The sequence below is a fragment of the Pygocentrus nattereri genome, chromosome 8 (genome assembly GCF_015220715.1).
Source record: "Pygocentrus nattereri isolate fPygNat1 chromosome 8, fPygNat1.pri, whole genome shotgun sequence".
Classification (NCBI taxonomy): domain Eukaryota; kingdom Metazoa; phylum Chordata; class Actinopteri; order Characiformes; family Serrasalmidae; genus Pygocentrus; species Pygocentrus nattereri.
Window position 1 is genome coordinate 13,357,059 of NC_051218.1, and position 15,635 is coordinate 13,372,693.

The window sequence follows — 15,635 nt, forward strand, 5'->3', positions numbered from 1 at the left end:
TCTGAAACAGATTGAAGGCTGCTGATAATTTACGTGAACATCTAAGTGAACAAAATGCTCCTGATATTCTGCTCTGGTCACAGAGCTCTATGTGAATATGAAAGGAAGTCTTCTGCTGCTCTCTGCTGCTCGGAACTGTAATTACACTCTTTCCAGGTGGAAGGTGTGAAATGTGTGAATCCTGAATCGAGAAGCTCGTATTTTAATAGAAATTTTTCCACTGCAAATTAGGATTTATTAAAACAGGATCATCTCAAGTTTTGGTATTTACGTATTGGTATTTGGTATTAGGTTTCCTGCCTTTAAGACAGCTCAGTGAGATATATTGAGAAACTTTCTAGAGAAAACATAATCATTCTGACGCACAGGCTAATCTAGGAGTACTGAGCTTTTCTCATGTAATGTTAAAAAAAATTGTATGTTTGTTCTTCGTCCAACTTTACCAGCGGGACCACTCTGAATAAAAAGAAGGGGACTTTTAATTTGAAATATAGACAATCTGACCAGATCCAGTGTATGAGGAGCCTGGCCACTTTCTACCTATCTAGCTAGATAGATAGATACTTTACTGATTCCAACGGAAATTTAGCAGCCAGTAGCACTCACACAACACAGGACAGTAATAGTAATAAGGGTATAAACAATATAACAGCCTACATATTTTCCTTTTTCTACAGCAACAGTTTCTACAGGTTTTTTGCAGCAGAAGGAAGGCATTACGGCTAGAGCATGATGATTGATTGGCCAGTGGAACAGCTCATTGGCTGTTCGTGCTCACTGACATCATGGACATGGGGTGCTGTTTAAACTCGAGTTTTAAAGCTCAAACATTTAAATGTTTTATGTTAAAATGTATTTATTGGGGCAGTCGTGGGCTGGAGGTTAGGGAACTGGCCCTGTGACCGGAAGGTTGCCAGTTTGATCCCCAGTGCCGACAGTCCATGACTGAGGTGTCCTTGAGCAAGACACTTAACCCCCAATTGCTCCCTGGGCACTGTGGATAGGGCTGCCCACTGCTCCAGGCAAGTGTGCTCACATTTCCCCATTTTGTGGGATTAAAAAAAGTATCACTGGACTTAAACCAGAGCTGCGCAAAGTGGGGCTTGTGGGCCAATGTTGGTTTGTGAGGGTCCAAAAGAGTCCGCCTAAACGTTACCCTAATCCCACCCCTTCATCTTTAATGAAAAACCAAACATTATTTTACTTTATACTCTTTAAATAGACGGCTCATCAAGGGTTGTTAGTAAAGACACTGGCTCTATGTGAAATCATAAACACTCAAAGAATATTTTGCATGTTTAAAACGGTCTTTGCATCATGAAATGGTTCTACAGACTGATGGAGAATGTAGTGTATATGGGTCTTTATGGAACCTTTTTGAAAATCACTAAAAAGGATTCTTCTATAAGTGTGGCATTGTATATCTTGCTGCTGTCAGAACAAAACCTTGTCTCTCCATTTCTGCTGTTTTTCAGTTTTTGATATCATTTGAAAATGCCATTTCATGATGAATGGAATAAAAGAAATTGCCCTAAAATTAGGCGTGTTTTTCGTTCTTCTGTAAAATGATCATTTTGGAGATACATTTTTAGTAAAAAATAAATTTTTAAAAACTCTATTTGAAGCCTACATAGCTTTTCTAGTTGTATCGTGTTTTGTATTTGTGGCCCTCAATACCCCACAAAGACAAAAGGATTGCGTACCCCTGTGCTAAGAGGAAGAGGAAGACCAGCAAGATGGGCCAGCAACAATCAGAGGAATCATGAACGAGCCATTCAGAAGGCTGAAGACCCAAACAGAAGACACAATATTCGGAGAAACACTAGAGGAAAGGACCCGACGGCAATGAATAATATTAACCCCTGTATTAAACCGTGTCATGCTGAGCCGCACCTTTGACAAAACATGAAGAATGTGAGAATTAATAGGTGGCTTGAAAGCCTCACTGTCCTTTTTCCCTTAAGGCGGTATTTTCCCCTGGAATATAATTGGTAATTTCAACGTTGTGTGTATTTCAGCTTGAACATTGGCTATAGAAATTAAACCGAAATAATAATGAGTATTATTCTTCTTATTATTATTATTCAGAAGTTTTGAAGACGACAGTAAATAAACAAGGAGTCAGCGTTCTCCTCTGACGGGAAATAGATTCGAATGACCGGAAGTCTGTCAGCTTATCCGCTCCGTAGCGTGAACGATAGCAGATCTGGTGGCGATTTGCGAGCTGTCGGTTTTGCAGCCTTGGACGAAACAGAAGAGCCAAAAATGTAAGTAGTTAGTGTTCATAAGTCTAAACAAGAGACACTTTAACCCACCGCTCTGTTTTATATGATGCATTATGTGTGGAAATACGACTGAACTGTGTTTGCCTGCGCGAGTGGAGTAGCGTTAGCTGAGCTTTAGCCGAGACGCTAACGCTACTTGTGCTTTATTTGATAAACAGTGAGAACATTTTGTGGCGTAGCAGTTGTTCTGCTCATAAGCTGTAGCTAACATACCACTTGTGTTGTTGCTCTGTCTTAGTTAGCGTTAGCAAGAAGCTACAACCGTGGATTGCTGCATTTTTAAAGAGTCGCCTAAGCGCGCCAGATAAAAGAAGTTTGCCTGTTTGTTAGCTAGTTAACTAGCCCGCTTGGCTAAAGTTAGCTGACGCTAAATCGTGCACCCATTCAGCCCAGAACGTGTGATGACTTTTTTTCCCCCAGAGAAACGTCCTTTAGATGTAACTGGGGCTTTCAATTTCGACTCGGCATCTGTTCTAGAACAAGCGTAATATTAATGGTGGTATAAAGACATGGCCAGTTATTTACGCTGTCGCAACACCCAGGCGCCGTTCGGTCTGTTTTTCTTGCATTTGCTGTGAAATAAGAACACAAGTCTTATTTATTTGGCTCCTCCTGCGCCTTCGAACGTTTCTTGACTGCTGTACACATTCTTCAGCTTTAAAACGGCAACCATTTCGCATGTAACCTATCTCAAGGCCTTTTCTTTGATGCTCTATGACTCTCCCATTCCTGTCCTCTCTTTTCTGTTCATCAGTTCGTCCTTTCTGATTGGCAAAACTAATACTCGAGCAGTTTTCCTTAGAACCACTGCAGTTTGGACGTCACTTCAAACTTGACCTGCACTGTAAATTGTCACATTATGTCCAAAAGTATTTAGGTACTCAGCGTTATTATCCTCTGGAGAGGAGCATTGCCAGTATAATGAGTTGCTCTGGAGCGACTGCATATGGCCCTAAGGTCACCATGTCCAAGTGTCAGGTATAAGCAGTGGAACTGTGGTCTCTGGATTAATGGAGCTCCATCCAGTGCTTTTGGGATGACTTGGTAGCAGCGTTAGTGACCCACAACTAATCATCCAACATCAGCGTCTGACCTCAATAATGCGCCTGTAGTTGAATGCAATCAGGTCCTCACCACAGTGTTCCAACATCTAGTGCAGAGCCAGAGGAATAGACACTTTTACTGCAGCAAAGGAGCATAAGTTCCCTCTTGAATGATTTCAGAAGAGATGTTGGATGAGCAGGTGTCTACAAACCTTTGGACATAATGTGTTTTGTGGTGGTTTGGCATGACATGAAAATAAATATATTTTTTGAGCTTTTAATTATTCTAGTATTATAATACTAATAATATTATAGTATTCAGTGATTATATGTAGTGTTACTTTAACATGCAATTTTTTCTTCTGTGCCTAGTCAGTTTAAGGGTCAGAACAGCAAAATTCATGCAGTAATTAACATTGAATCATAATGTCTGCTCAGTGCTTTTGTTCCACTTAGTGTGTTGCCTCCCAGAATATTCCTGTAGTGTCACCGTGTATCACTTTGTGAAAAAGCCCTTTGTTGTGAAAATTGTCTAAGAAACAACCACTTGAACAACTGCCAGTAGAACATCAATGTTATTTCAGGCCCTCTTTAACATGCTTGCACTTTATATTTTTCATAACTGGACTACATTCTGCCCTCATTAGACAAGGTTAGCGGATAGCCAATAGGCCAAATGGCTGGTTCAATAATATTGAGAAACAATTTCAAATTCAACTTTCCAGAAGAGTCATGGTAAAACTGCATATAGAGTAAACAAGCGTCACTTGCCTGTGTATAAGATGGCAGATCTTCATGATCTTACAACTGTTCTTAGTTCACAGCATAAATAAGACTAAGGAGTTCATGAAATGTCAGGAATATGTGGAATGACTGGAAGCTTCACTCATCACCTTTGACAGGATAACTAAGCTAAAAAGAGGTGGTCAGAAATTGACTAGAGAGCACATGAGGCTTGACAGTATGATGGTTTTCAGTCCTAAGATATCTATTAATTCACCGAGTGTGTAGTGTGATGTGGCGTCAGACTTCGTACCTGTAGCACCATCCATGTTGAATGGTCATATGCACAATAAAGAGTATTTTTTTTTTTGCAACGTGCCATGAATGGCAATGCAAATCATTTCTACCTAAAAGTACAACAAAATACAACATTCATGTTTCATTGTGCAGTTTAGGCCCAGTTTTATTACCCCTCAAAAGTTTCATATTCTACTGCTGATTTGTATAAAAGCATTGTCATTTTCTGTGAGAGGTAAGATTCTCTTATGCATGCAAAATATTCAAATATGAGAGACAATATTTCCTAAAATATCCAAAAATGAAAGACTGATTGCCTAATGATGTGGATCTACTCTTGTTTTTTGATGCACTCGGAGTTACTCCTTAATTAGGTAAAGTCTGTTCAGAGGTGTGCACCCTGTCCTTCCAAGTTTTGACCTAAACACTGTTTGGCTAAAAGATGTCTGAATATTTTCTGTTCATATTATTAGCTTTAAAGTGACCACTAGTAATTTAGCTTCCTCTGGCCGAAGAAAAAATGCCCTGTTCAATGTCGATCTATTGAAGTAATTCCATGTGCTTCTTCAAATGCCTACTACTGTTTCTAAATCATCATCCAAGTAAGGGCCATCAAATGGTTTGAAGGCTTTCTCCTGGAGTTAAAAGTACTTTCTGTTCTCTTCTTCTGACATGTTTCTACTCAACTGAGGTATCCATTGTTGATTGACTCTCCTGTAGTTTTCTGCCTTTTTTTCAGATATGAGAATCATGTGCATCATGTCTCCGTGGTTTTCCTGTGCTGACTGCGATATGCAATGCTTTCTTTCTTTCCTGGCCAGTTTAAGGATATGCATAGTTCTAAATCTTAACATTTCTCTTCAAAGCTCTATTGCACATCCCTATTAAATAATCCACATTATCTTTCCTGTAAATCTTCATACCATTGGGCATGTTGCAGTTGGACAGTTTTAGCATTTTGTCAGTTGTTGCTTCTTTTCATTGTCTAAATTTGATTTGTAGAGTTCACTGACTTGCTTTCCTGTGGAACTGCTGAACAATTGAGGGCATGCTAGAAATCATTGCTCCATTGTCTTTCTGCAGACCTGTTTCATACTATCCTTGAAGAGGAATTGTCCTTTCTCGGCGTTGGCTTATCTTTAACACTTGGATTTTTATCCACGGACTGTCCTTCTTGGGACAATTTGATCAGCTGGTTGATTCTTTTCTTTTTGTTAACTCTCTGAAGCCCAACGGTTTTGAAGCCATGTCCCAGAAGCTCACGTCTGATGATGCTCAGAAAGGCTTTGCTGTAGGCCGTGGGCTCTTGGCTGCAGCCGAAACTTTAAATTATAGCATGGGTGAATCTCACTCTGATTCCTACGGCTCCTCCTCCCAACAACTTGGTGGAATGGTGGGCTTGGGCGGAGGGGACGGACAAGATCAAGACTCTCAGCTGCCCCGCCGTGTGGGCAGCCACCTTAGCAATACTATGAAGCTGTTTGCTAGCCTTGGTCTCTCACCAACCGACCTGGATGAGCTGGCACAGGTCCCAGAGGAAAACATCAGCGTGGACACACTGCCCCATCTTATCATGCAACTTAAAAATCGTAAGGTGGAGGCTAGTCGGCATCTGACTGGTGACCTGCCATCGCTCTCCCCAGACACCTCATACAGAGGAGGCCGTGATGACTGGGGAGACATGCAGGGAGGACGACTGGACCGTTCTGTGGGGCAGAGTCAGAGCCGCACTTCCCAGAGCAGTTTTGGCTACGGTTCCATGCAAGACGTCTCTTCACGTGGTTACGATATGCTAGATTATGGCAGCGGCAACAGCAGCAGTAGAGAGCGCCAGTATTCTGAGCTTTCCACTGACCATTATCGTGGCCTTGGCATGGGCTCATCTTCAACCTCTGATGACTTCTTTATGCAGCGAAGGATGGGAGCCCCTTCTCAGGGAAAAATACAGGATTTCTTGGGAGTCATGCCGCAAATGTTTCCTCATGTGTGCTCCCTTTGTGACTTTGATGTACATTCTGCCATGGTGAGTAGTTCATAACACTTGTTTCTTGATCACATACTTTCTTCCATGTCTGCCTTATGGCAAAGAACACCTGTGTCAAAATTTGGTGTTCATCCAACGAGTGTCAGAAAATTAAAGTGCAAGCAAACAGGATAAATCTCTGTCAAGGTCCTGTAGAAAGTATATGCAGTGTCTGTAGTTCTTATTCTTCTTTATTTGGTGCATCCTTATCTTTTATAGTCAGTTTCAAATTCTGCACCCAGAAATCCGTCCCATCTTGTAAGTGCTAGATCTTAGTGTTCCAGCACCATTACATGTAGATCTAAACAAACGACCTCCTGATTTAGATGTTAAAGCCATTGTACTGTTTACATAGTGTGGAAGATCACATGTTCTAATTGTTGAATTAGTAGAAAAGGAATTTCATTAACTTTTAGGTAGTATGGTCTTCATGGTTTAACAACTGATTGATGTGTTTTTGATGTGTCTTCACAGGAATGGACTCAACACACAACTGGAATGCTGCATGCCGAAAACAGGAGAGTCCTCCTGCAGTTGTAAGTGCACCAGAAAAGTTTTTGTAAATCACATTGTGAAGGTGTAGGTGTCTTTTTTTTTTTTTTTTTTCTTTTTTTTTTTTTTCTTTTTTCTAATAAGATATGATATATGCTGTCATTTAGTCGGTGATTTAATAAGCTTAATTTATTTGCCTGTTTGACTGGTTCTGTATACACACAAAATGTACACAAAAACCTAGCACCTAGCTGTTCGTAAAAGTGTTTATTTGCAGATAGATTTTTCTGTTTGTGAAGCATATTTAAAAGCAATTCAAATCCCTTTTCTGCTTGTTCGTAGGTATCCAGATTGGGATCCTCATATGCCCTCTGGACGAATGTATGTAATTGAAGACTGTTGCTTAAATATGTATCAGTGGTGTTAATCTAAGCACTTATGCAGAATACTTACATTTCTCTCTTTTGATTGTCTTCTTCAGGTCAGGATCCATGGCCCTGGACACAAAGGGGCGATCAGAAGGACTACTTGGGGCTGCTCCATCTGGTGGTATGAGGCCGAGAACAGGGATGAGTTCAAATTGGGGTAATATGGCTATATATACATTTTGAGGTTTTTGTGACTTTTTTTTAAAATTAAATATCTGTGGAAAATCTATACTTTAAATGACATTAAGACTTTGAGAGTTGTACTGTACTTAGAGAATGGATTACTGTAGACATGAAGTGTGTACAGTCTGAGCATATTCCAGAATGATCATTGTTCGTTCAGAAACAGATTTTTTTTCTTTTGTTATGGATGCATAGTAACAATAGATACAGATCTCAACCCACAAGCTGAATAATGGATGATGAAACGGTAGACAGAGATGTGTTGTATGTCGTTGACTTAATGACACTATCTGTGCCTACTCTTTTTAAGGATCTGATTCTGGCATGGGTATGGCAAGCAAAATGCAGTCATATTCTATGACACCAAAGGTAAATGCTTGGAAAATCACTGATCCCCTATAAATCTTTTGCTCTCACTTAGCTCTATTTGAATGGAAAACAATATAACAACTTTTTGTTTATAGTTATGCAGCAATTTCTGTAATTTCAGGTGTATTTGTCAACTGCTAATCTTTTTCAGGTGAGAAGCAGGGTAGTAGTAGTAAAATATGAGCGGAAGCCAGTGTTATCCAACCTGTTTGCTCTGGCCAGACCATTTGGCACCATCCGTGAACACCTTGTACTCAAGAACAAGGTAACACTGAATTTTTAAACCATCATGGTAAGAGTTCATGGTTTCTCTATCGCAGCCCTTTGGATAATAACAAGTTGTTTGTATGTGGTAGGCCTTTCTGGAGCTGCACACTCATGAGGAGGCTTTGGCAATGTCTAATTATTATCAAAAGAAGCCTGCCACTTTGCATGGGAAGGATGTACATATTTACATATCCAAGGAACTGCTGGTAATTGAGGTAAGAATGCAAAGTAAAATAGTAAAAGGAAGTATTTAATAAAGTTAATTTAATAGGGCTGGCCTGAATAATTTGAATACTTCAAATTATGCTGGAATTAGATTATTAGTTTAATCTAATAAATTAATTATTTCAAAACACAATTTGTAGCCTAAACTACATTTCATCTGCAAAAGCCTTTAAATTGAATAGTCATTGTTAAAGTATTAATTATTGTTATTACAGTTATTAAAGCTAAAAGTTTTAAGGTGCCTGAAATATCCAGTGTGGGGGCACTAAGTTATGTTAAGAACAATGCTCAGTGCAAAATTTACAATAAGAAGTTGATATCACAATTACAGTCTAATTCGTTGAAGTATTTAAACCATGTTTTTTTTTTTATAACAGCACTTTTTTTTTCACAAAAACTATGTTAGCTGAAGTATTGGAAATTTGAATCGGTTCATCTCTATGAATCCGTTAGCTTGCCTTGTCTTTAACTGATGTTTTTAAAGTTAATCCTAACAGACATAATGGAAATGAATAACCATGATATTTCAAGTAATAATATACTGTACTTTTATGTTCTGTCATACTGTACAATAGTGTTTATAAAAATGACTGATTACACAAAATGAAATGGCAGTTACTGGAGCCAGCCCAGTATAATTGTGTACTGTGAAGTGTGGTGATGCATTCTTTCTATTATAACTTTTCAACTGTTGTAAACTGCTGCAATGCTTTGTTACAGAAAGGTGACAGACCAGACAGAGACAGTAGAAATGTAAAGGGGGGAACCAGCTCAGTGGTGTTCTTTTCCAATGTGCCAAAAGACATTGAGAAGAAAACGGAGTTGCTCACGATATCACGTCGATTTGGCACAGTTGAAAAACATCTTTTCTTGAATAAAGAGGTAAAAGGATCATCTCTGATATGCCTTAACTTCTACCATCAATTCTGTTTTTCACAAATTTTACATTACACATTCAAAACTCTCTCTAGGTTTACTAAAATGTGTTCTCTCTTGTCCATCACAGGCATTTGTGCAAATGAGCAATGCAGAGGATGCAGAGATGTTGGTGAAGTACTACACTCTTAATCCATTGACTATTGGCCGTAGGTCCATCCGTCTAAACATCTGCACAAAGTACAAGACATTAACGTGAGTAATTCATAAATGGCCTACTGAAAGAATTTTTGGTGGGGAAAATGACAATAATTGTATTGAGACTTTGTCTTAGGGTTCCACCTGGCAAGGGAGACCTACCAAGATATGATGGAGATGAATCCAGTCGCAAGAGCAGCAGCAGTAGCAGAACAGGTTCCAAAACTGCATCCAAATCTCCAAGGTCCACAAGCTCCAAATCTAAAGAGTGCTCATCTGAAAAGACAGAAGAGCCAAAACCTGAGAAGGAAGACAAAGAAGTCCTTCCAGAAGGATCTGGTGATGAAGGGGAAGGTGTTGTGGAGGCTCATGATGAAGAAGAAGAAGAGGCCTTTGATGAAGGTCCCAGTATAGAGGAAACAAACTTTACATCTGAGGCTGAGGAAGCCAGTGCAGAGCAGCCAGATCCAGAAGTCCCACTGGAGTGTGGGGATTCAGCATTGGAGCCAGCAGAAGATGACATGCATGATGCTGAGGGCCCTGAGATGCCTGAGGAGGCAGACTTGGAGCAGGAGGCTCCATTAGAAGAAGCAGGTGAACCTGAGGCAGACCAAGAGAACACTACAGAGGAGCTCAAAGATAGAGAGGAGGGCCAGGATGATGTGGAACAAGCTGAGGGTGATAATAAGAATGAGGACTTCGGTGAACTGGTAAGAAAACTTGCAGATGTGTAAGCTGAGCCTGTTTTTCATATAGTAATTACTACAGGATTAACTTGGGAAAGGATGGAATGAAGATGAACACTAATAAAAAAATGGCATACAATGTAAAACCTGGTTGGTTTGAAAAATGACAATGTTTGACCATTTGCATTGAAATCAGATATTTTGAGTTGAACTCTTAATCTTTGTGTTGATAGGAAGGGCTTGAAGAATCTGATTTCCCTGAAAACATGGATGAGTTTGTGACTCTGGATGAGCTCGCAGAAGAAGAAGAGGCTGAAAGGCAGGACTCAAAATCTAGAGATAAAAACTCTTCAGGTACTGCCTTCAAATGGTTGTTTAGTTTAGTGCAGTTCAGTAACAAAAGATTAGTCTTGCTGATTGATGTGTTCACCAAAATGAAATCTTTGCTGGATAAACAACCTTATACACAAGGATCAGTTATGGGACCTAGTGCTATAAATTACAGCTCTGGCAATTGCACATTACGTTAATTGTTGTTAGCAAAGTAGCATTTCTGGGCTTATGATGGTAAAAGAAAACATTTATGATTGTAACAGCATACATCTCTTTCCCAAATATGTCTAACATTTTTTTTCCCCCTTATGTTTCAGGTAGATCAAGGGAAAGTGGTGTAAGTAATAATTTTTCATATACTGTATCTCGTGATTTACCTTCGCTACGTTAACTGTCCTATTATACTCTGTAGCAGCAGAGTCATGTTAACTGTTAGGCAGGTGTCATTTGCACATTGTCACTGCCTTGTGCAAACATCCCTTAATGAAGAGGGACCAACAAAGAACCACTGCTAACCAGATATTATTTGGGTGGCAAACCCTTCTCAGCACAGCAATGATGCCAATAAGGTAGAGACATTTTAGTGGGGTTTAAAATGGTACAAATCAGTGTCACTGCTGCATGGAGAATAGTTAGGAGACTAGAAATCCCAATCAAATTGGTAACCAAGTGTATTGTATTTTGTGTACTGAGGATATTTGTTGTTACTTTGTTGATAGTTGTTTCATGCCAATGACTGTATTTGAATTTATTTTCCTTCAAGAGGGCAGTGAAATAGTAAATAACTTTATTTACAGGACTTGAGAGTCGTCAATGTTGTTGGATTTAAACGTGGTTATGGGTATCTTGATGAGATCTTGTCTTTGGCCAAGCCCTTTGGTAAAGTGGTGCGACACCTGGTCCTGAATGTGAGACCTGAGGTATGTTTCTTTAACTAGATTAAGTACTCTACATGCATCACTAAAGGCTAGCAAATGGTACCATTTCTCAGGAGTGGAATAAGGGATGTGAACCCCTTAGCCCACCCCACCCCCAGAATATTATTTACATATAGTGTGTTCTGTGTTTTAAGGCCTTTCTGGAACTTTCCAGTGAGCAAGAAGCTAGAGCCATGGTTCGTTTCTACAATGGAAATGTCATGCCGTCTGTTTGTGGAAAAGCAGTGAAAATTTATCATTCGCAGATCTACCCAACCATCCAGGTGAGAAGCTTTGTTCTTCTACACTTTGAAATGATGCTTTTGTTTAGTAAAACATCCTAAACATGTTTTTTTTTGCTCCCCAACATTTACAGAACGGCAAAGTTGTTTACGTTGGACATATTCCACCCTTTAAAACATCAGATGCCTCCCTTCTGAAAATTGCAGAGCCATTTGGGAAAGTTAGACGTTACTTTTTGAACAGGGCACGCAATGAGGTAATGGACTCGCCACAAGTGTGGGAGAGTGCTAAATCCTTCACTATTTACAGATTCCTCTATACTGCCTCTAAATATAAAGTAGGGTCATGTTGTATGTGTTTGCTTCACCAGTGTTTCATTGAGATGGAGAGGGGTGAGGATGCTGAGAGATTTGTTGAGGTCTCCAAAGATAATCCACCGAAGTTTCAAGGCAAACGGCTAGTTGTCTACATTAGCAGAAAGTACAAACAACTCAAACATGGGTTAGTGCTGTGTTTCTATTCTGTTCTTGTTCACTTAATAACTTGACAAAATTTATTTGATGCACTTGGTCCTGTTTTGCAGAAACATACTGTTGGTATGTTTGTGCTGATTCACTTTTCCATTTCACAGACACAGACCTCCAACCCCTGAGCCAGAAGACAAACGTCCATCCAAGAGGGAGCGTTCTGAAGAAGTGGAATCCCAAGAAAGCTCCCCAGTCAAAACTAATACCAAGCAGGAAGAGGAGCCACCGACTAAGAAGATGAAAGAGGAGACATCAAGCATAGATAAAGCCGAGAGCGAATCAGTAGAGGAAAAGCAGGAGGAGAACGAAAACAAGGCTGTCCCTAGCGAGAGCGCACCAGAAGTAAAGAAAGAGAGCACAGATGAAAACATCACAGATACAACTGAGGCTCAGGAGATGGACTCGAAACCGGTCAGTTTATTCAGCTAGTTTGTTTTATAGATATTTCTTTGCCATAGTGCAGTGAGCTTGTTTTTATTAGTGCCTGGTTTGATAAAGATTTTTGAACAAAGATTCTTGTTTGTCAGGAACAGTGATCACATTGGGTCATGAAATTTTTTCTGTTGCTTCTTTCTCACAGAATTTCATGCCTGAAACGCAGAGTGATGTGTAGACTGATATGTCTAAAGTAAATAAACCGTTCCTAAAATAACAGCCTTTTTAATTGTTCCCCATTAAGCTGACGGCTGAGAATGACGATTCTGCTGCTCCCTCTCCTGCATCTTGTGTGCCTCAGAAAAGCCAGGAGACTAATGAACCCCCTACCATTCCAGCACAATCTGTGAAAAAAACTGAAACCACTCTAGGCCCTCTGGGCCCCTATGAACCAAATACCCCAGTGGGTAAGCCACCATTTTTTTTTTTGATGAGAATAAAATCTGAATGAGGGTCAAAGCATGAGTACCATTAATTTTGTTGCTTTTTGTGATTCCAATGTGTATTCATTTTAGAAATTCTATGCTTCACAATAGTCTCCTTTCATTGTCATCACTATCAGCAATATGATTTGATTGCAGGTGTGGAGTTTGTGAAGATGGGATACTACTGCAGAGTCTGCTTCCTTTTTTACTCCAATGAGGAAACTGCTAAGAAGGTTCACTGCAGCAGCCAGGCACACTACGACAAACTTAAGGTGCTTTCATTCAGCTCAAATAGTCTTAGGGCCCTGACACACCAACCTGACTGTTGAGCGTTGGTGGCAGTTTGTTGTCCATAGTGTGTGCGGTGTGTCCCACACTGTTGACCCTAGAAAGCTCTTCTCAGCTCTTGACCGCAATAGAGCTGAGTGTCAGCGTACGAGAAGAGAAACTAAACAAAGTAAGCAAGAGACTGTCAAGATAGCACACACCGAATAGCCTGAGTTGTTTTTTTGTTTGTTTTTCTTTAACACAAGTGCAAACACCACTGCATGTTTTTAATTTTTGAATGTCTGAATTTTTAAACGAGAAGTATCTTCCTAACGAGAGCAAAACAGTAATTGTAATAAACACACACGGAAGTTTTAAAGGGCTTTTCATGGATGTTTTAGTTTGTTACATAAAGACAAACGTGCCAACTGCATGTTTTATTTTTTTAAAATACAAACATTGACTTTTAAGTAGCCCTTTTACCCCGGTACTTTACTTTTTCACACACTGTGCTTAGCTTATACACAGAGGAGCTTGTGAGACATTCAAACAGTATATTGTTTACTTTGTATGTTGAAATTTACTAACTGCCCGCTATAGACTTGTTCCCTTTTCGTGCAGGTATATTAGGTATGTGTGTGTCTGTCTTTGGCTGCAGTCTCTGCAGTGTGCTCAAGTGCAAGCTTTGTGCGATGGTGAGCTGATGGAAGGCAATCCTCAGTTGGCATTTCTTGTCTGCTTGGTGTGTCTGGGCCCTTTTAAGTTGTGATGCGGCTGGAATTTGTAATGTTTCTATTTCTGTCATCAGCCTTTATTTAGCCATCAGCTAAATAAAAGTATTAGTGTTGACACACTGATAGGCTTATATAGCCTGACAAGTTTGTTTTACATGATGGACATATTGCTACTGTTGGAAGAAAACCTCGTATCTCCAGTTTTGTTTTTCAGTTTTTGATGACATTTGAAAAGGTCTGTTGTCCGTCACATTGTGTGTAAATTTTATACTTATATATAATATAAATTATATTGTAAATTATAACCAATTTAAATATTAATAGACATACAAATAAAAATGTTGCGGTAGTGGGCTAATTAAATGTCATTTGTTAGAGACAAAGCAGCCGCAGGCATGCAGTGCTGACCGCTTGCCAGAGATGGAGAGGTTTCTCAGGGAGCTTTGTTTGGTGTGGACTTTTCATACCTTCTTCTTCAGTTCGGTCCATTCTGATACGTGTGAACACTCCACTCGTATTCAGGTCTGCAACAGAAGAACCTGTATGGCAAAAACCTGCAGGTATCAGTCCACTTCAAACAAACCCTGGTTCTATTCACTGCTTCACCATGTTCTGTGATCAACCAAGGAATTAATCAACATAGCTGGCTTTGGCGCTGTACAGTCAGCATAACTATTTTAACAACTGACTCTTCACAGACTCAGTAAGTGCTGTTTAAAACGGTATTAAAAAAAACATGAGCCATAAGATAGATGTGATGTCACCTCATGGATTGCAGAGCCGAGCATCAGCGATCTGAGTGGTTAAACTAAAGTTGCTGAACCAATGGGGGGGGGAAGCAGATCTCAAGTAGGATTTATTATTAATGTTGACTGTGTAATCCAAAAGCCTGGTGAATGGAGTGTGGTCTGGCTATTTCAAATAAATCACAACAACCCTCAAAACTAAAGACATGTCAAGACCAAACAGTTACTCTTTGGCAAAAGCCAGTTTTCCATTGAAAACACGATGGACTGCATCTCCAAATCAGTCGACATCTGCCTAGTACATTTCTCATCCTACTTTTCTGGTTTTTAGGCTGCTGTGCTTGTAGTTATAGACAGGTGGGCCTTAGGGTGGAAAAGGTTGAGAACCCCTGTTGCAGTACATTTATTTAGCCCTGCAGGTAGACAAAACGGGCACAGCTGGCAACTTAGCCTGTGAAGGGGTGAAGGAAAACATGTTTTTACCTCCTGACTTTGGTTTGTAATAAACATTTCCTAAAATGTAAGCTTGAACCGTTTGTTGTTTTTCCTCTTTCTAGAGACACCTGGAAAAAGAGAAGGCCAAAGCACAGAGTAATGCTGGGAAGAACTGAGTTATGGGGAAGGATTGGTCCTGTACAGTATTTCATCGTGCATGAGCCATTGTCATGTAGTCCATGAATGTGTTTGAATGTGAACTAAGTTTGAATCATTTGGTCATTTACCTTCTTTTTATTTGAAGTTTTAGGTGTTAGTCCAGAAAAAAAAGTTTTTTTTTTTTACCTAATATGAATCCTAAAAGAGAGCCCTTTCATACCTTCTTTGCTGTTATTGTTGCTTTCTTTGCATTTCCTGGTTGTGATCGATTCAATGCTAAAGATATACTGACAATAAAGCATTGTTTTACAGTGATCTT

General features: G+C 39.7%; 1 protein-coding gene across 1 annotated transcript; it reads left to right on the forward strand.

Annotated features, from left to right (window-relative positions):
• The first annotated feature begins 1,750 nt into the window (after positions 1-1,750).
• matr3l1.2 (matrin 3-like 1.2) lies at positions 1,751-15,631 on the forward strand. The gene is made up of 22 exons (XM_017690071.2): positions 1,751-1,991; positions 2,089-2,267; positions 5,432-6,371; positions 6,846-6,907; positions 7,206-7,244; positions 7,345-7,448; positions 7,785-7,843; positions 7,995-8,108; positions 8,200-8,325; positions 9,056-9,217; positions 9,342-9,466; positions 9,546-10,119; positions 10,329-10,449; positions 10,746-10,765; positions 11,226-11,348; positions 11,501-11,629; positions 11,722-11,844; positions 11,959-12,089; positions 12,220-12,526; positions 12,795-12,957; positions 13,132-13,247; positions 15,280-15,631. The coding sequence occupies exons 3-22, from the start codon at positions 5,595-5,597 to the stop codon at positions 15,331-15,333; spliced, it is 3,429 nt and encodes a 1,142-aa protein (XP_017545560.1). The 5' UTR covers positions 1,751-1,991; positions 2,089-2,267; positions 5,432-5,594; the 3' UTR covers positions 15,334-15,631.
• The last annotated feature ends 4 nt before the right edge of the window (positions 15,632-15,635 follow it).